This window comes from Ictalurus punctatus, chromosome 26 (assembly GCF_001660625.3).
Source record: "Ictalurus punctatus breed USDA103 chromosome 26, Coco_2.0, whole genome shotgun sequence".
Taxonomy (NCBI): Eukaryota; Metazoa; Chordata; class Actinopteri; order Siluriformes; family Ictaluridae; genus Ictalurus; species Ictalurus punctatus.
In genome coordinates this window covers 19,717,122-19,737,121 of record NC_030441.2, presented here as the reverse complement: position 1 = coordinate 19,737,121, position 20,000 = coordinate 19,717,122, and the positions used below count along the sequence as shown (strand labels likewise).

Sequence of the window (20,000 nt, the reverse complement as noted above, 5' to 3'; positions counted from 1 at the left end):
CTGGAGGTAGGCATGTCCCCTTGCACACATCTCAAAGTTACCATAATATATCTGTTTAAATAACAGAGGCTTTTGTCTCAAATCACACAACACACAATATATTCTACCCCTATACACTATATCACTATATCTGTTCGATTATCTGTCTGTCTGTCTGTCTCTTTATCTGTTTCATTATCTGTCTGTCTGTCTCTTTATCTGTTCAATTATCTGTCTGTCTGTCTCTTTATCTGTTTCAATATCTGTCTGTCTGTCTGTCTCTTTAACTGTTTCAATATCTGTCTGTCTGTCTGTCTCTTTATGTTTCATTATCTGTCTGTCTGTCTGTCTCTTTATCTGTTTGATTATCTCACTGTCTGTCTGTCTGTCTGTCTCTTTATCTGTTTGATTATCTCACTGTCTGTCTGTCTGTCTCTGCCCCATTGAAAAAATAATAGAAACCATCTCAGAAGTTCTAATGGTTTCCACTACAAATATCATTACAAATCATCAACTAAACATTAAAAATATTACCATTACCATTATTGGTCCTTAATGGTATCCACTAAACATAACATGCCACCAATAGAAGGCAAAAAATTACCAGTAAGTGTTTCCATTAAAACCAATACAATTCCCATTATAACCATCAAAACCAGACTGGGTTTATCTGCCTGTATGTTGGTTGTTCTATGTACTGTTGTTTCTAAAAATCCTTTTGTTTCTGTGTGTGTGTATGTGTGTGTGTGTGTGTGTGTGTGTGTGTGTGTGTGTGTGTGTGTGTGTGTGTGTGTGTGTGTGTACAGGGTCTTGCGATGGTTACTGATGTTGACCTGATGTCGATGGGTGTTGAAGATGCTGATCACAGAGTGACCATCCTAACTAATCTCCAAAAACAACAACAGAGCTTACAGCCAGGTACACACACACACACACCCACACACACACACACACACACACACACACACACACACACACACACACACACACAAAAGTGAGTGGTGAATAAGTTCAATAAGAGTTTCCGCTCTTTGAATCAGACATGACACTCATACAGTGTAATCAGAGGACGTAATAACATGGAATGTACAGAGGTTTTTTATTAACACTGGAACTCACAGTCAGTGTGAAGATCGGACTCGTCCGAGAGCTGAAGATCAGACCTGCATTTGGTTGAGGAACGCAGGAGCAATGCTAAAGCAATGTCTTTTTTTATCTGTAATAAAAACTCTTAGCGGTGTCTGTACATGGTATATTTCATCACAGGAATTACAGTAGGCCTGATTTCCTTTCTTACTGTTAGAACGGTTCTCCTAATAGGTTTAGTTTAAAAGATATCTTAGTTGTGTGATTTTTCATGTTCTTTGGAAAGAGATTTTTTTTGTTTAGATGTTCCCTCGCAATGTAACATCACAAGCCTGTACAGATTATAGGAAACGTTACATCTTCATTTTTACAACATTACAGGGCCTGTTACAGCCTTTTTGCTGTGTTCATGTGAAGCCTATAGATTGGTGAAGACCCTGACATCTGCTTTAGATGTGGCAATGTGTGTGTGTGTGTGTGTGTGTGTGTGTGTGTGTGTGTGTGTGTGTGTGTGTGTGTGTGTGCGTGTGTGTGGAATCTGACTTTCCTTTTTAAATCCTTGCCCACCCTGTTTTAAACAGGCCCACCCAATGACCAATTTCTGCCCTCATCACTGACCCACACTGAGCGTTTCCAGGCCAGCGGAAAGAAAGTTAGCAGGAAGTTCTCTCTCAGTTCATCTGACCTGTTTCGCCAGAGCATCGTTCCACGCTTCAGTCGCCGTGACAGCCGCACCCTCTCTAGCTCCTGCTCCAGTCTCCACCCACTCGATGAGCGGTCTCACACCATCTGCATTAAACCCAAACACAGGTACCATCTCTATTCTATCTACACCACTTAACAAGTCCAAGATGAGAGTCCTATAGGACAGACACTGATCAATCAGAACAGAGCAGAATCTGACCAATCAGAACAAAACAGAGAGCAAGGTGATGTAATAAATGAATTGAAATGAATTAAAGTTATTTACATTTATTTTTGATCTGTACAAATTTAACAGTGATATAAAATAAATAAATACTTAAAACTAAAACGTTTAAAATGGAAATAAGGCCTTAAACATGTCCGATAATAAAGAAATAAATTAGATGTAAATGCATGTAAATTAGTATTGTTTTCGCATGTAATAGCGCCCCCTGGTGGCTCCTATTTATCTCTCTGTCAAGGGAATGTCGAACAAACACACACAGAGAGAGAGAGAGAGAGAGAGAGAGAGAGAGAGAGAGAGAGAGAGAGAGAGAGAGAGAGATCCTCTCAAGGATGGGCGTGGCTGCTGGATTTTAATGTCACTCATTGTGAACTACACTGCTGTAATCTCTCACCTTATTGGCTGTTTCTCTGGAACCATGACACACACTTCCTCATAAGCCCTACACTACACTACAGTTCTGATAAACCAGGATAAAGTTGTGCAGTAAAGGTTGCCAGATTGTGAGTTTTTACACTCATAAAAAAAAAAAGCACTGCCTCGGGCTGTTTATTCATTCTCTGTATCTGTCCATGTTTAAGTTTATGTGCAATACATGTGTACACTATCTAGAGTTCTGTGAGAAGATGTTTCGGATTTTCCATTATGTGTGAGATAATAATTACTCTTAAAGCCTTTTTAGTGTAAATTGATTGGGTCTTTCAGGAGCCCAGTGCATTAGTCTGCGTGTATACTCCCTTTATAAGTGCCCTAAATAACACAACGGCCTCCTACACTCCATATAGTGCACTATGGGCTCACAGGAGATACTGCTCCTCACTCCAGCCAACATCACAAGAAATATGAATGTAAAGTCATGGGCAGTATCTTTGAGTGTGTGTGCGTGTGTGTGTGTGTGCGCGCGCGCGTGTGTGTGTGTGTGTGTGTGTGTGTGTGTGTGTGTGTAACTCTCGTATAATTTTGCATAGTGCCATATACACAAGTTGTACTTGTGCACAAATGCAAATGATTGTAAATGATTTAAATCGTTTAGGAGTTGTTTTTACACACTTGTGGACTCAGGGTCGTTTGTTAGTTCACTCCTTGCTGAAAAAAATTAGAAACTATTACAGAAATTCTAATGGTTTTAACGTTTGTAATGGGAATTGTATTGGTTTTAATGGAAACTATAATGGTCCTTGTGGGTCTCTACTTGTATGATGTGTTGGGTTCTATTGGTGGCATGTTTATGTCTAGTGGAAACCAATACAAACCACTGAATCAGAATAGAATATGGACCAAAACACACTACAGTTGTTAATGGTTTCAGTGGTATTTGTAGTGGAAACCATTCACATTTCTGTAATGGTTTCTATTGGGGTTTTTTTTTCCTTCAGAAGGGCTTGTTTGCACTGAGAAGATCAGGAAAAATGCACATCTTGTTCCAGGATGCATGGCTAACATTCTTCTTATACGAAATCAGCATCTCATTTGCAGGTTTTCTTGCATAATGACATGCCGCACATCCAGAAAGTGATGTTTATCACAGCTTGACCACCGAACAATCTTCCCTGAGTATTCGGACCACGTGTGAAAACTCCCTCATAGAGTTCCAGTTGTATCCTTCTCTAAAAGGGAAATGTTCTGGTTCCCCATGATGGATAAGAACAGATTTATGCGTAAATCGTTAGTAAGAAATCAAATTCAATGTAAATTAAATGTAAATTCATGCATAAGAAGAAGAACTAATGTAATCCTCGACTTGAACCACTTCAATTCATATAATCTGCATGGGATTACGGCACATTTATATCCGGAATATTCTCTGGAGTTTATGGAGTTTAGCTGACGCCCTTATCCAGAGTCACCTCGGGAAGAGCTTTGGAGTCTCGATCAGAAACACGTCGTCATCCCTCGCTCGGGGACTCGGCGCTCCATCCAGAACATTTCATGAAAACCAGTCGCTTTATTTTATCGGCATTAATCAAAGAATATATTTAACATTATACCCCTTATTTAAGTGCACTACATAAGGTAGACCCCTACACCGTATATGGTGAACTATGTTGTGCAATAAGAGGGAATATTTGGTTAAGTTCTGTACTCTCTACATAAATACTCTCTAAACACATATCATGTGTTTCCTTTTCAGATGTAAGGGGCAGGAAATACTTCAAACCCCTCCTGCAGGTTCCAGTGTGTGTGTGTGTGTGTAGACTAGCTAGTGTCTTGGTGAAGTTTTAACAATGCTTGTGCTGGCATCCAGTGGATCAATTATGGCAACCCTGAGTAAGGGAGGGGAGGTGGGGGGAGTAATAATATTGGGCAGTGTGGTGGAGTGAAGCAGCCTGTAGGCACATAATCAAGCTGCCACAAGTCCAAGGCACGGACATGCTGGCTCAGGCAGAGGGAGCTCTGAGTCTCCGAGCTCAGACAGGTAGGGGGAAGACAGGAATCTGGGGAATGTGAGATAGACAGAGAGAGAGAGAGGGAGAGAGAGAGAGAGAGAGAGAGAGAGAGAGAGAGAGAGACGAGGTTACACTCTGAGAGGATATGGACACTCCTGTTTGTTACTTTCCTGAAGTTCTATCAAGACTCGTTGTGTGGATTATGTGTGAACCCTAACACGGCTGTGTGTGTGAGACGGTGTTCTGGTGAGTTCGGTCTTGTCACTGTTGGTTTAATGACTTATTTGTGTGTGTGTGTGTGTGTGTGTGTGTGTGTGTGAGTGTGTGTGTGTGTGTGTGTGTGTGTGTGTTGATTGTGTGGGATCCTGCAGAAACACTGTTAATGATTGGCCTGAAGCAGGGCTGCAACACACTAGAACACAGCAGGATTAACATTGACAGTGCCCAGCTGTGTTCTTTATTACAGTGGTAATGTTAGTGCTCTTATAGTGTAGAATTAACACCTGAGGTAACAGCTGGAGTGTCCTGGAGAAGTGTCGCAGGACGAATCTGAGTGAATACACAATATTAACACCTACAGTACAGAATTAACACAAACACACACGGAATTACAGTGTTGAATTAAGATTCATAACAATACTTACAGTACTGAATTAATACACACTACAGATACATTAAATAAACACACACACTAACAGATACAGTGCTGAACAAACACACACACTTGACTTCGGCAAGACTAGCTATGACAGCATAATTAAAAGGGAGAGCCAGAAGGGAACACAGATATAAGGGATCACTGGGACATAAGGCAACCAGACACTCCACCATCAACGCATCTGGGTGAAGGTGTGAAGGTGGGGGCGACAGCATCCAAACATCCCAGTTCACCACAACACTCTCTACCTGTGATCCTCTAGATCTGCTCCTTTACCTAAGAAGAAAACTATTCACAAAAAGCTTGAGTAAACAAACATGTCAGCCTAGACTTAAACACTGAGACTGTGTCTGAGTCCCGAACACTAATAGGAAGACTGTTCCATAACAGTGGGGCTCTATAAGAGAAAGCTCTTCCCCCTGCTGTAGCCTTCACTATTCCAGGTACCTACAAATATCCTGCACCTTTTGATGGAAGTAGGCGTGATGGATCATAAAAGACCAAAAGTTCGCTCAGATACTGTGGCGCAAGACTATTCAGTGAAAGCACCAGTACCTGAGCGAACTTTTGGTCTTTTATGATAGGTCAGTAGTAGTATTTTATAATCAATGCGAGATTTCAGTGGGAGTCAATGCAGTGTGGATAAGATCGGGGTGATGTGGTCGTATCTTCTGGTTCTAGTGAGGACTCTAGCAGCTGCATTCTGGACTAACTGGAGTTTGTTTATATTCCTACTGGAACATCCAGACAGTACGGCATTACAGTAATCTAGTCTAGAGGTGACGAAAGCATGAACTAATATTTCTGCATCATGTAGTGACAATATATTTCTTATCTTAGAAATATTTCTGAGATGAAAGAAGACTATCCTAGTAATATTATCTACATGAGCATCAGATGATGGACTGGAGTCAATAATCACTCCAAGGTCTTTTACTGCTGTACATGATGAAACAGAAAGACCATCCAGAGTTACTGTGACATCAGAAAGATTACTTCCAGCTACATGTGGTCCTAGTGCGAGTTCTTCTGTCTTATCAGAATTTAGTAAGAGGAAGTTAAAAAACATCCAACGTCTAATGTCCTTTACACAATCCTCAACTTTACTAAGCTGCTGTCTGTCCTCTGGCTTCGCTGAAACACACAGCTGTGTATCATCAGTATAACAGTGTAAGCTAATTCCATGTTTACGAATAATTTGACCTAGAGGTAGCATATATAAAGTAAAAAGCAGTGGGCCTAAAACTGAACCTTGTGGAACACCAAATTTAACCTCGGTATGTGTGGAGAAGTCTCCATTTACATCTACGAACTGATAACGATCGGTCTAATAAGACCTGAGCCAGGAGAGGATCGTTCCTTTAATGCCAACAACATTTTCTAGTCTATCAGGGAGAATAGTGTGATCTATAGTATCAAAAGCTGCACTAAGGTCAAGTAACACAAGCAGTGAGATACAACCCTGATCAGAGGTCAGTATGCAGAGTCTCCACCTGAGATGCTTATAGTCCCTGTATAAGTGCACTAAATAGGAAATGATATAAGGAGCCATTTGGGATGAACGCTGTGTTTCCTTTTCGGATGTTCAGAGAGGGAAGGAAGTACTCCTAACCCCACTCCTGCATGGTTCCTGAGTGTGTGTGTGTGTGTGTGTGTGTGTGTGTGTGTGTGTGTGTGTGTGTGTGTGTGTGTGAGTCACAGACCTTCAGCATTCCTCATTAAATGAATTTCCAATGTCCAGTGCACTTCCGGTTAAAACAAAGGTAGTCTTGGCAGTAGCGTATCACTGCGTTTACTTTATTCATATCTGTCAAACAGCTGCATCAGGGCGTATACTTTTAACAACAGCTCTTATTCTCATGTGCTTTACAGCAAGAGGAAGAGTGTCGGAATCTTCATCGCTCAGGTGAGCAATGTCCTATATCACACTTCTCATTAAAACTGTTATAGAAATGTCCAGTGTGAATGATTAAAACTGGTGTAAATTCATTCTAAAGTAGTATTGGAGATATATGTCCATTTAAAGTGGAGGATAGTAAAGGCATAAAATCATTCAACATTAGTAATGTTGTCTCTCAGCTTCAGCATTTAAGGCTGAATTCATCACCTGAATCCAAAGCGATATTAAACAATCTTGACTGCTAAGCACTGACATACACTGATCAGCCATAACATTAAAAACTCTGACAGGTGACGTGACTAACAGTGATTATCTTGTTACATTGGAAAGAGGTGGGGTTTATTTATTAGACAGCAGGTGAACAGTCAGTTCTCGAAGTTGACGTGTTGGAAGCAGGAAAAATGGGCAAGTGTAAGGATCTGAGTGACTTTGACAAGGCCTGAATTGTGATGTCTAGACGTCTGGATCAGAGCGTCTCCAAAACAGCAGGTGTTGTGGGGTGAACCGGTGACAGGGTCATGAACTCCCAGGACTCAGTGATGTGCATAGGGAGTGAAGGCTAGCCCATCTGGTCCGATCCCACAGACGAGCTACTGTAGCAGAAATTGCAGAGGCAGTGTGATGCTCTGAGCAATGTTCTGCAGGGAAATCTTGGGTCCAGACATTCATGTAAATGTTACCTCACGCGTACCACCTACCTAAACATTGTTGCAGACCAAGTACACCACTTCATGGTATTGGTGTTCCCTAATGGCAATGGTCTCTTTCAGCAGGACAATGCTCTCTAACATTGTTCAAGAACGGTTTGAGGAACAATTCAGGGTGTTGACTAAGCCTTCTAATTCTCCAGATCTCAATCCTATTTTGCATCTGTGGGATGTTCTGGACATACAAGTCCGATCCATGAAGGTCCCACCTCGTAACTTACAGGACTTAAATGATCTGCTGCTAACGTCTTGGTGTCAGATACCACAGTACAACTTCAGAAGTCTTGTGGAGTCCACGCCTCGACGGGTCAGAGCTGTTTTGGTAGCACAAGGTGGACCTTCACAATATTATGCTGGTGGTTTTAATGTTATGGCTGATTGGTGTAGAGGTTCTCCTTGCTCTTCTCATTTTTCATCAGCAATAAATCTGAAATGATGCAATTTCCTTGCAGTGATTTACACATGAACCCAATGATGTTAACGTTAAGATCCTAGCTTATTATTAGCTATTTCTGTGCTGATTTTAACATTATTGAAAAGCTCTAGTGTTGTTTTTTGGGGGGCTATAATGGCATCAACTTCTTTGTTCTCTGAATAATTTAAAAATGTTATTTAGGTGTTTTCGAACCGTAAGGACATGGACTCTCTGAAGAAAGAACTGGAAGAGGAGCTCAAACTTAGCACTGACGATATCAGGAGTCATGCCTGGTATCACGGGCAGCTACAGAGAGAGGTGTGTGTGGGTGTGTGTATTGACATTGTTATAAGAAATGTGTGTGCTATAGCAAGGCTAGGGCAAGATGTGTGTGTGTGTGTGTGTGTGTGTGTGTGTGTGTGTGTGTGTGTGTGTGTGTGTGAGCTGTTGGTTTTAATCACTATCTTTATTAACTTGCGTGTTTATATCGGTGGAGGGTGGAGTGAATGTGTGACAAGGTTGGCTCACTGAGGTGTGTGTGTGTGTGTGTGTGTTTGTGTGTGTGTGTTTGTGTGTGTTTGTGTGTGTAGGCAACAGAGGAGCTGTTGAAAAATGACGGGGATTTCTTGGTGCGAGACTCCAGCACATGTGGTGGTGACTACGTCCTGAGCTGCATGTGGAAAAAGCAGTGCATGCACTTCAAAATCATCCGCGTTGTCCTCCGGCCAAAACAGGTACACCTACAGTTCTATCCAAACAGGTACACCTACAGTTCTCCTACCCAAACAGCTACACCTATAGTTCTCCTACCCAAACAGGTACACCTACAGTTCTCCTACCCAAACAGCTACACCTATAGTTCTCCTACCCAAACAACTACACCTACAGTTCTCCTACCCAAACAGCTACACCTACAGTTCTCCTACCCAAACAGGTACACCTACATTTCTCCTACCCAAACAGGTACACCTACATTTCTCCTACCCAAACAGCTACACCTACAGTTCTCCTACCCAAACAGGTACACCTACATTTCTCCTACCCAAACAGCTACACCTACAGTTCTCCTACCCAAACAGGTACACCTACATTTCTCCTACCCAAACAGCTACACCTACAGTTCTCCTACCCAAACAGCTACACCTACATTTCTCCTACCCAAACAGGTACACCTACAGTTCTCCTACCCAAACAGCTACACCTACAGTTCTCCTACCCAAACAGGTACACCTACAGTTCTCCTACCCAAACAGGTACACCTACATTTCTCCTACCCAAACAGGTACACCTACAGTTCTCCTACCCAAACAGGTACACCTACATTTCTCCTACCCAAACAGGTACACCTACAGTTCTCCTACCCAAACAGGTACACCTACAGTTATCCTACCCAAACAGGTACACCTACAGTTCTCCTACCCAAAAAGGTACACCTACAGTTCTCCTACCCAAAAAGGTACACCTACATCTCTCCTACCCAAACAGCTACACCTAAAGTTCTCCTGCCCAAACAGGTACTCCTACAGTTCTCCTACCCAAACAGGTACACCTACATTTCTCCTACCCAAACAGGTACACCTACGTCTCTCCTACCCAAACAGGTACTCCTACAGTTCTCCTACCCAAACAGGTACTCCTACAGTTCTCCTACCCAAACAAGTACTCCCACAAACCTTTGACCTAAACAATGCCATCTCGTATATTTATTATAAACAGGTATATCCACATATCTGTGGCCCAAACAATTATTTGACTCAAAAAGAGTGCACCTACAATCCTATGCTTCAACTCTGGCACAAATAGGTGCAAACCGACTCCCACAGGTATGGTCACAGTCTGCTCCAAAACTCATTCATGCTCATCCATCAGTCATGAGGACCATTGTCAATTTCATCAGGTGTGTTGAAACAGGCTGAGACATGTATGCCCATGTAGAAAGATCTACACTCATATACAGTATCTCTGACCCAAACAGGAACAGCCACACATTTCATTTAATGTTTCTGTTTTGACTCATTTGTTAGTCATGGAGTCTGGTCTATGTTCCTTGGATTAGAGCAGGTGAGGTGGTACATTGTGTAATCCAGTAGTCAGACAGGAGTGTAGTTAGGAAACACTGAGGTGAAGAGGAAGTGAAGCTCCAAACAACAAACACCAACAAGAAAACACAGTGTTGCATCCACATTGGAAGAGTATTTACACTTGCCTGCCTGATTGACCCTGGTTGACTTGTTCACGCCACTTCCTCTTGGTTGACGGGGAAGACCTCTAATGCACAAAGGTATTGATCAGGTGTGTTGGAAAAAAGGAAAAACAACAATATGGACCAGGGGACAGGGTTGGGAAACTCTGGTCTATGTAGATGACTGCAGAACAGATATCAGAATTGTATGTGATTCTACGTGTGTGTGTGTCTGTGTGTGTGTGTGTGTGTGTGTGTAGGGTTACTCAAGGGAGCTGTTTCAGTTTGAGAGTGATCAGTTCGACAATATTGCCGCCCTAGTGCGCTTCCACGTAGGTGGGCGTCGGCCAATATCGCAGGCTTCCGGAGCCGTCATCACTCATCCAGTCACGCGCACCCTTCCTCTGAGGGTCATCAATGAGCGCCAGGCAGTGAGGTCATCAAGCACGAGCTCTGCAGCAACACCTCATTGGTCAGAAGAGAAGGGCAAGAGGCGGAGCTTGAGCTCCACACATATGGACATGCAACAGGCCAACAGCTACAACCTGCTTAGGTATGTTTTTAAAGGTGGTCGAAAAGGTGCGAAATCTGTGTGTTATGTTACGGTAAGCATGAATGGTCAAGATCAAAGTATTCTGTGTTGTTATAGAAACCAAGTAAGCAACGTGGAATATTTTTAACATCAGCCTGTTTTATGTCATTCACACAACTAGCTCAAGTTAGTTAGTGTTAGCAACCTAACTTGTTGGTATGTTTGAAATAGTATAATAATGCTTAGTTTGCTTAGTGTGTAATAATGTATATTGCCTGTGTGTGTGTGTGTGTGTGTGTGTGTGTGTGTGTGTGTGTGTGCATGTGTGTGTGTGTAGGAGTGGCAGTCAACCTGCTAATCTAGAGACAGTAGGAAAACCATTACTACAGTCAGCACAATCAGATAGCAACCTTCGCCCAGGTATACACACATAACTACACACACACATGCATATATATACACACACACACACACACACACACACACACACACACACACACACACATTTTGTTTCTCCTCTTATTTCAGCTGAACCCCAGAGCACTCCAGCACAGGATCCTCTCTCCCCGGTGTTCCGTACAGGCAGCGATCCTTTGCTCAGTCCTGGCTCCACCCACTCACACAATTCCAGCCAATTAGCAACAGGAGGCTGCACGCTCCGTGGTTCTGATGGACAGCTGCATTCTCGGGCTCCGCCCAAACCGATCAGAATTTCCACCCTGTTTCCAGAAAAATCGCCAACCATACCACAGATCAAGATCAACCCTGCCTCCCTCTATGATGAACTGGTGCCTCAGGTGTGTGTGTGTGTGTGTGTGTGTGTGTGTGTGGTGTTTGTGATTTATTCATTCTTTTAATTCTCTTAATTCTCTAACAAGACATAGCAATATTTCTGCATGACCATTGATTTTTGATCCCAGATCCCTCAGTCAATGCTGCCCAAAGGTCCAACAGCTCGTCTCCGTGCTCAGGAGAAATGGAGCAGCCGGGCGCGTATCACCGAGACCAGCTTTGTTTTTCTTGAGGCACAGAGGGCTGAGGAAGAGAAAGAGGTAGAGGTGGAGAAGGAGGAGCGAGACAGATTAACGAAGGTAGTGAGAAACGGAGACAGCTGGCGATTCCTCCGTCCTGAGACAGAGATGACCTCGTCCTTTCGCCTGGATGCATTTCGCTCGCTGCTGCTGCCCGACAACAACCGGCCGCTGGAGCAGAGTGTGCTACACTCTCTGAAAGAGCTGCTCTCTCGCACCGACGCTAACACCACTGCTCTGCACCTGCTCAATGTGGACTGCCAGGTGACACCTCACACACACACACACACACACACACACACACACACACACACACACTACGAACCAATCTTCTGAGTCTACAACCAAGTAGACATGCATCACTGTTACATTTCCATCACAACAAACCTTCACCCCTGTTTATTTTTAATGCGAGGCTGTGGACACCAGAAATGACCCCAAGAAACCAACCCTCTCACCTCCGAGTTCCAACTTCTCAACTTTTACCGTTGTGACAATATGATTGCTTCAATGAACTCACAAAGACCCTACAAAGGCACCAAAGCAAACCAAAGCTAATGGGTTTAAAGTGGTTAGCTATGATATTCTCTTGAAGTGCATGTATGTCTAAGCAGCTTCGAATTTGATCAAGAATATGTACCAAATTGTCCAAAAAGTCCTTCCAGAAAATACTATGATATAATTGTTACAAGGAAGTAAATGTATATAATTGATATAATTGTTACAAGGAAGTAAACTTGCTAATCCATGCTTTGGACAAGCCAGAGTTCAAGAGGTTGAAGTTGTGAGAACACTTTTGCTAGGCAACTGCATGCCAAACTAATAACTATAGGCCTCGGCATACTTGATGCGGAGACGATGTCTGAGAGGGTTGCACTAAGGCGAAACCACCTTTGCAAGCTTACAAGCTTGCATACTCTCTGTGGTTTGGTATCGGCTGTCAGGTATGAACGCTTCAGTCGCAGGCTTTGTTGCATAATGTGTTTTTCCATGGAGTTAGCCCAGCTGCCATGGTGTGTGAAGGCTGTGCACCAGGTCTGTTTGCTCCACAATTCATAAAGCCCAGCTGAAGGATTTGTGAAAGCCAGCCAAGCGTCATCTCCACATGAAGTTGAGAAATATTGCGTCATGACTCAGGAGTATCAGTGGTATCTTCTCATAAACACTCTGGTGTCTGGCGGCCATGTTGTTTACACATTCTTACATTCTTGCATTAACTCTGATCTACTGAAAAAAAGTATTATGTAGTTTTTGTTGTTGACTTCTTTATTAAATTCAAGTCCAAAATGCCATCTGTAGAAAACAGCTCTCCGACTGTGGCCTCTGAAATGGCACAGACTGGCAGAGAATATTCCAGACTAACTGGGGGTTCATCTGCATCATTGCTCCTCAGGTGGCACGTGTGACGGGTGTGACGGAGGAGCAAAAGAGGATGATGGGAGTGAACTCAGGACTGGAGCTCATCACACTGCCACATGGGAGCCAGCTCAGACAGGACCTGCTGGAGAGACATCACCTCTTAGCACTGGGCGTGGCTTTGGACGTGCTGGGCTGCACGGGCTCGGTCAATCAGAGAGCGCTGGTGCTCCATAAAGTGATCCAGCTGGCTCAGGCTCTACGCTGTACTACCCACGACCTCTACGCCTTCAGCGCTGTCATGAAGGCCCTTGAGCTGCCGCAGGTCAGAGTGCAAAGGTCAAAGGTCATACATGTTACACCATGAAGATCTACAAATCCAGAACTAGTGTGGGACTCAAGTTCAGCAGGGTTTTCCTGACCATCTACACTCACACAGACACACACGCTTTTGTTTTGCTAATCTTTATCTTTGCTATCCTCAACCTAGCTGAATGTCCCCACAATGTCAACATAGTCCTGTGTTCATATCATCATAAAGATGTTTGTTCACTAGAAATAGTTAAATGCTTTGCTACACGTACATTTCAGACATAACAGACTGGGTTTCCCACACCAGCTTCAAAAGATTCATTACCCTACAGCAGAGGTGTCCAAAGTCCGGACCCAGAGCCAAATGTGGCCCCACAGCAGTTATTTACTTGGCCCAAACCAAGTATTCCAACCAAGTATTAAAAATGACAATTTAATTTATGCTTATGTTAGTTTGTCCAACAGTGACTGGCCCTTTAGTATTTTGATGAGGTCTAATCTGGTCCTCTATGAAAAAAAGCAAAAAATGAAAAAGTGAAAAAAAAACACCTCTGCTCTATACAGGTAAACTAAACCAACCGCTAAGCTAACATCCTTGAGTCTCAGATCAAGTACGATGTGTGTGTGTGTGTGTGTGTGTGTGTGTGTGTGTGTGTGTGTGTGTGTGTGTGTGTGTGTGTGTGTGTGTGTGTACTTTCACTACAACACCAAAATGAAATACTAGAAACTTGAAGTGTAGAACTCTGGACACTCTTTGTCTTGGTGGTTACAAGCCTGTACCATGTAGAATCTGCCACTAGAGGGCAAACCTAGCAAGAACAGCACTTCACCACATACACAGATTTGGAGGGAAAAGTTTCGGGTGGCCATTTGGTTTGAAAAATGGGTGTTTGATGGAAGTAAACACATAAATACTTCTATATAGTCAATAACATTCTTCTGGAAGAGACGTTCGTTATCTAACACACCCGCTAATCACAGTCTGGTCATTAGATGTTCATTCGAGGGAATTTATGCATGTATTATGTATCCGAAATGCACTATGACTATACATCCAATCTAACCAATGCTTGGAACACTAGCAATTTGATTCATGCATCCAAACAACAGCACTATATACTTGTAATAACTCTTGTAATGCAAACTATCTCCTCAAACACTGTTGTTTTTAGACACACCCCATTTATAGCTTCATAGTGTGTCTTAGGTTAGCATTGGAGCATCCTGTGTGTGAGTATGAATATATGTGTGTAATCTGTAGTGTGTGTGTGTGTGTGTGTGTGTGTGTGTGTGTGTGTGTGTGTGTGTAGATGATCCGGTTGGAGAAGACATGGCGAGAGTTGAGGAAGACCCACACAGAGAGTGCTGTGATGTATGAGAAAACCCTGAAGCCCTTCATGAGGGCACTCAATGAGGGTGATGGTATGTGCCTTAGCTATCGTTATCGTTATCGTTAAGCTAGCTGATATTAAATAACAAGGTGAGTTGGCTAGCAAGCTAGCTAGAGTAATACTAGGATAACTTTTATATTGTGTACTGTTTCCAACCACTATTTTACACTAATCAAGTCAATAGAAATGCAAGTTTGCGATTGATTGATCGGTCGATCAAGTTTATTTATTTATATACCCACTGATATTCAACTACCACCTGATCCCACATGAGTACTACAGAAAAGAAACTATAACACCTTTATTGCTATTGCTATTTAACTCTAGGGATTTGCCAAATAAAATTGGGGAAACATTGACGTAGGGTTCACCTCTACCTCCTTGTTTTCTCAAGGTCACCTGTTCCAATTTTAGCTAACGGTACCAGTAATCTAGCTAGCTAAAGTTAAGAGCAGTTCCCCTCAAAATCAGACCATAATCTTGTGTAAGTAAGTGTGTGTCATCATGAATTTAAACATATTCCCAGTGCAAATGATGTGTTCGCTTAAAAACTGCTTTATTCCATTGTGTTCCATCCTGGAGTCGCTTGGCCACATTATAACATAATTACAGTTGAAATGAAGCTTTAATGTAAGTTTGTGTGTGTGTGTGTGTGTGTGTGTGTGTGTGTGTGTGTGTGTGTGTGTGTGTAGAGTCGGTAGTGTCTGGTCCCCTGTCCCTTCCCCACATGGTGCCGTTGTTAAAGCTGATGGAGGGAGAGGATGGAGTGGAGAACAGCGAGAGAGGCTGCCAGCTCCTCTACAACATCCTACAGTCCTCACGCCACACTGCTAATCACGCTAACGACTACCAAGAACACGCGCACACACTGCTATCAGGTAAACACACACACCATGGACACGCTGAGGTCTTAATGCTGCATCACTAATCACCATACAACTACTAACAACACTCTAAACACACTGCAATCCTAGTACTAAATGCTGAACATAGTATTCAAATTGGAGCGATGTGATTGGCTGTCTGACCTGTCCATCTCCCCCTGTAGCAGGTTGGGAGCCAATCCCGGAGCTGCTGGAGGTCTTCCACACTGAGTTTGCTCTGCGTCTGTTCTGGGGTCACGCAGGGGCCGAGGCAGGCAGAAAGGAACGTTATGAAAAATTCGACAAGATCCTCACCATCCTCTCCAACAAACTGGAGCCTGCTCAGACCTCCGAACTCTGACCTTTCCAACCGAAGTGAAAGGAAGCAGGAAGTCATGCCCAAGACAATTTACTCTGATTGGATGAAAGCTGTGGAAAGCTTTCCTCTGGAATTTTTTTTCTCTACTCAGATATCATTTCAGTTTATTTCTGATTGGATGGAGTCAGGGTAAAGCTTTTCTCCATTTGGATGGGATCTGGTTTGAATTTTTTTATTATAATTTTTTAAAAAAATTTTAAATCTCTTAATCGCTGCAGTTTGTGAAAAGCTTTTTTCTGATTGGACGAGATTCGTGGATGAAGTATGAAGTATATCTGCTGTTTGCTTTCGGGTCAAAATGAAAACAGGAAAAACAGACAAAACATGATATAAAAAAAACTATAGATGAGAAGAGCTTCAGACATTTCAGACTTGGCAAAGAGAAATGTTTATTTTTGCATGAATCCATCGTCCACTTCTGTGTGTGTCCTAAACCATGTCGGCCGTGGTGCCTCCCTGTTCATGTGAATGTTTTCTTCCTTTCGCAAACACTGGAAATGATACATTTCCTTTTATAATTAAAAAAACTAAACTTTTAATATATTATACAAGCATACTGAATTGAATCGAAACACATAAATACCCACTTTGACCTTCTCAGACAGAAAGCAGTGTTACGCCACGGCCAGCAGAGGGCACTGCGGTACGGCCGCTGACTGGTCACGTGACTCTTTTGTTTCCGTTCACTTCCCGCTTGGACACACTTAAGTCTCTGATTTGCCCCAGGTGTTAATGTTTTAGTTTAATTAGGTTTGTTAGTTAAACCCCCCAGTGTGACTGCGCACATCGCGCAGTATTATAGTTGATTAGTTTGTCAAATGAGGGAAGTATACGGGTATGTGCTAATGTGTAGTTTGCTAGCGGTCGTAGCTAGGGGACCAGAGTGAGTATAGTCCGTAGAGACCGCGCTCCCTGTGTTTGTTTACCTGTTTATTTGTTTCTGGTTTACGTAATAAAGACTGTGACCTGCACCTGCATCTGCCTCCAGTCTTGTTCCGTAACAAGCAGGAAGGTGGAACAGAGAGGAGCAGACCTCAGCTGCGTCACAATCGCGCCACCAATTCCCTACGCGTTTCCTTTTATGTTTTAATGACAGGACTAGTGAACGCACACGCAGACCAAAACCCCACAACATCCAGTCCAAGGGACGTTCAAGCATCATCCATTCCCTGCACATCAGGAATTTTGGGAGTTGAAATTATCTAGAAATTGAGACAATACTTAATTAAATATCTACAATATTCAATGAAGTTCATATTTTTATTTAAATATAAAGTCATGGAGACATCTATGGCATCCTGAAGATGTTTTTGGTGTCTGGTGTCATCTCACCCATAACACTAACACTTACTTAGACCAGCACAGATCCTTACGTTTGCCCAATTTTCCTGCTTCCAACATGTCAACTTCCAGAACTGACTGTTCACCTGCTGCCTCATCTGTACATTTTCAGCACATTTGAACAATACCGTGATAATACTGATGACCATGATCGTTTTGGTCACGATAATCGCTGACCAAATCGCATCTCTACTCAAGACAATGCTATTCGCATCACCCGTCAGTGGTCTTATTGTCATGCCTGACCTGTGAAATTTGTCCATCCGAGATTCCCTTTAGTGTGATGTTTAAGGAGCGTGAGGTTGAAGGTTTGTAGGATTTATACGGAACTATCATCGTGACCAGCAGATGAACTGATGAGGTCACAGCAAGATCAAATGCCTGAGATAGTTTTTCTTCAGTAGCTTCCTCGCTGTTTGACGTGTATTTTCAGGGTGTTTGAAGCATGCACGTTAGTAATAAGAAAGACTAGGTGTGTTGGAAGCAGAAGCATCGAGTTTATCTTTAAAAACTTCTAAACTTTCCTTCTGGCTCTGAGATGCAATGCTTACTTTCACCAGCAGGTGTCAGAGTGCACCATCAACAGGATGAGGTTTAATCAAATGAGGTAAGGTGAGTGAGGTTTTTTGTTGTTTTTTCCCCCATCAGTGCCATTTAAACTAATAGTATAATCAGAAAAGTATAAGCACAGGCAGTGTTCTCCAAATGAAAAGATATTTGCTTCCTGAGTGCAATGCTTTCAGTTTCCAGTTATGTAACCTGCATAACTAAATAATTACACAGTCACATGTCTATTAGTGGGTCATTTAAATGAATAGTTAATATTGTGGGGTTTTGGGCAGCAAGATTGTGATGTATGTATTTATTTAATTTATTTATTTATGCATGTTAGAAGTGTGAAATTGGGGTGTGTCTGAGTGGGGGAAAATGCAGTGAGGCAGCCGAGCCGGTTTGTCCAGGATCAGGAACTATAGACTCTGATGTGTGTGTGTGTGTGTGGTTGGGTTGGTGTGGAGACTGTGTTAAAAGTTGAGGATCCTTTAAGACACTTGTCGTTGGAGAGGTGGGAGGTGCTGAGAGGACAGGCAGCATAAAGTCGACCTTTGGAGTTGGACTGTCTCAGATTAGATTAGACCTTTTTGGATAAGGAAGATTCCTGGGCGAGAACTCAAAGCTATGGATTGGGGCACGGCACTCTGGGTAGGTCTCTTCCTCCACCCATTACAGTACTGTCATTGATCTCTTTTTAAATGGTGCTAGTGTGAGATGAAGAGCTGGTTTGTAAACAAGCCTCATAAAGTTTTATTAAAGGATCATGCAGGTACACAGTGGGTAACTGTGCTGTATTAAAAACGAGGTAAGTACCGAGAGAAATGGGATAGAACAGCATGGCAGGTAAGAACGTATTCTCACCATCTTTCTTTGTAATGTCAGAGATTCCTTTTATTTGAAATGCTTTCATTTTCACAAAGCAGCTCTGCGTAGATCTGACTCAGAAACCCTGATTAGCAAGCGAAAGGCGACAAAAACACAAAACCCTCTCTAAGAAAATTACAGGAATTGAGACTTTAAAAAAGAGGAACCCATCCTGATCTGGATCATCTAAAATTACTCTTCCTGAATTATTCAGTGACTGTAAAACTCTTTTCAGTCCCGTGTAGAAATCCCTTTCACTCGTTAAGCTCCACTCCCTTTTCACCATAGATCCTCTCGAATAGCTTCTCTTCAGAAGTAGGACAAAGACACTCAATCCTCCGCACATGAAGTTATAGACGACTCACTCGATTCGTCCAGCTACAGATGGATGTCTGACTAAATCTTTGGAATTCCTTGTGTTATAGAAGAGATAAATACAGTGTGTGTGTGTGTGTGTGTGTGTGTGTGTGTGTGTGTGTGTGTTGCTGGAGCTAATGTTACTAATAAACTCATCTGTCCTGAAGATGTGGGAGAACGTAGATTTACAGCGGTACCTCTGACTGTTACGCAGCGCTGACACTGGAGACTCCTTCCATACACGTTACATAAACATCTCCTTACAGGAAACTGTATGAGTCCCTGTGAATGAGCCGTTACTATAGAAACGATAACGTATTAGAACGATGCATTAATATAAACCTGCACTACTGTGCAAGCTGCTGGTATAGAAAACTAATCACCACCTTCTGACCAATCACAGTCTAGAACTGAACAGCGCTGTGATATGTGTGTGTGTGTGTGTGTGTGTGTGTGTGTGTGTGTGTGTGTGCGTGTGTGTGTACTTTTCAGTAAAAGTCTGTCAGGAGGAATGAAAACAAACAACAGACTGGTCAGACAAGATTGTGTGTGTGTGTGCGTGTGTGTGTGCGTGTGTGTGTGTGTGTGTGCGTGTGTGTGTGCGTGTGTGTGTGCGTGTGTGTGTGTGTGTGTGTGTGTGTGGACATGTTTTTACATCTTGATGAGGACTAAATGTCAGTAGGTAATTTTACTATATGGAGGTTTTTCCAACAATGGAAGGACTTCACAAGGATAGTAAGAAAATGTGTGTTTGTGTGTGTGTGTGTGTGTGTGTGTGTG

At 42.7% G+C, this 20,000-nt stretch overlaps 2 protein-coding genes across 6 annotated transcripts in view; both read left to right on the top strand.

Annotated features, from left to right (window-relative positions):
- The window catches only part of sh2d3a (SH2 domain containing 3A), an 18,290-nt gene extending 1,213 nt beyond the window's left edge, over positions 1-17,077 (top strand). Inside the window, exons 2-15 of one of the 4 annotated variants that reach the window (XM_017457601.3) lie at positions 1-6; positions 786-897; positions 1,647-1,875; positions 6,911-6,944; positions 8,262-8,378; positions 8,651-8,794; positions 10,503-10,795; positions 11,112-11,194; positions 11,303-11,571; positions 11,695-12,069; positions 13,199-13,486; positions 14,784-14,895; positions 15,557-15,742; positions 15,916-17,077. The exon at positions 1-6 is cut by the window's left edge and continues 86 nt beyond it. In XM_017457601.3, coding sequence (XP_017313090.1) covers positions 1-6; positions 786-897; positions 1,647-1,875; positions 6,911-6,944; positions 8,262-8,378; positions 8,651-8,794; positions 10,503-10,795; positions 11,112-11,194; positions 11,303-11,571; positions 11,695-12,069; positions 13,199-13,486; positions 14,784-14,895; positions 15,557-15,742; positions 15,916-16,088 — 2,421 coding nt within the window. In that variant the 3' untranslated portion in view covers positions 16,089-17,077. Of the gene's footprint in view, positions 7-785; positions 898-1,646; positions 1,876-4,279; positions 4,627-6,856; positions 6,945-8,261; positions 8,379-8,650; positions 8,795-10,502; positions 10,796-11,111; positions 11,195-11,302; positions 11,572-11,694; positions 12,070-13,198; positions 13,487-14,783; positions 14,896-15,556; positions 15,743-15,912 lie in introns of those variants that run through there. The other 3 variants (XM_017457600.3, XM_017457603.3, XM_047151432.2) reach the window with 3 other exon arrangements.
- A 1,348-nt stretch (positions 17,078-18,425) lies between these two features.
- The window catches only part of trip10b (thyroid hormone receptor interactor 10b), a 10,147-nt gene continuing 8,572 nt past the window's right edge, over positions 18,426-20,000 (top strand). For both annotated transcript variants that reach the window (XM_053676384.1, XM_053676383.1), the window contains exon 1: positions 18,426-18,647. In XM_053676384.1, coding sequence (XP_053532359.1) covers positions 18,624-18,647 — 24 coding nt within the window. In that variant the 5' untranslated portion in view covers positions 18,426-18,623. The remainder of the gene's footprint in view (positions 18,648-20,000) is intronic.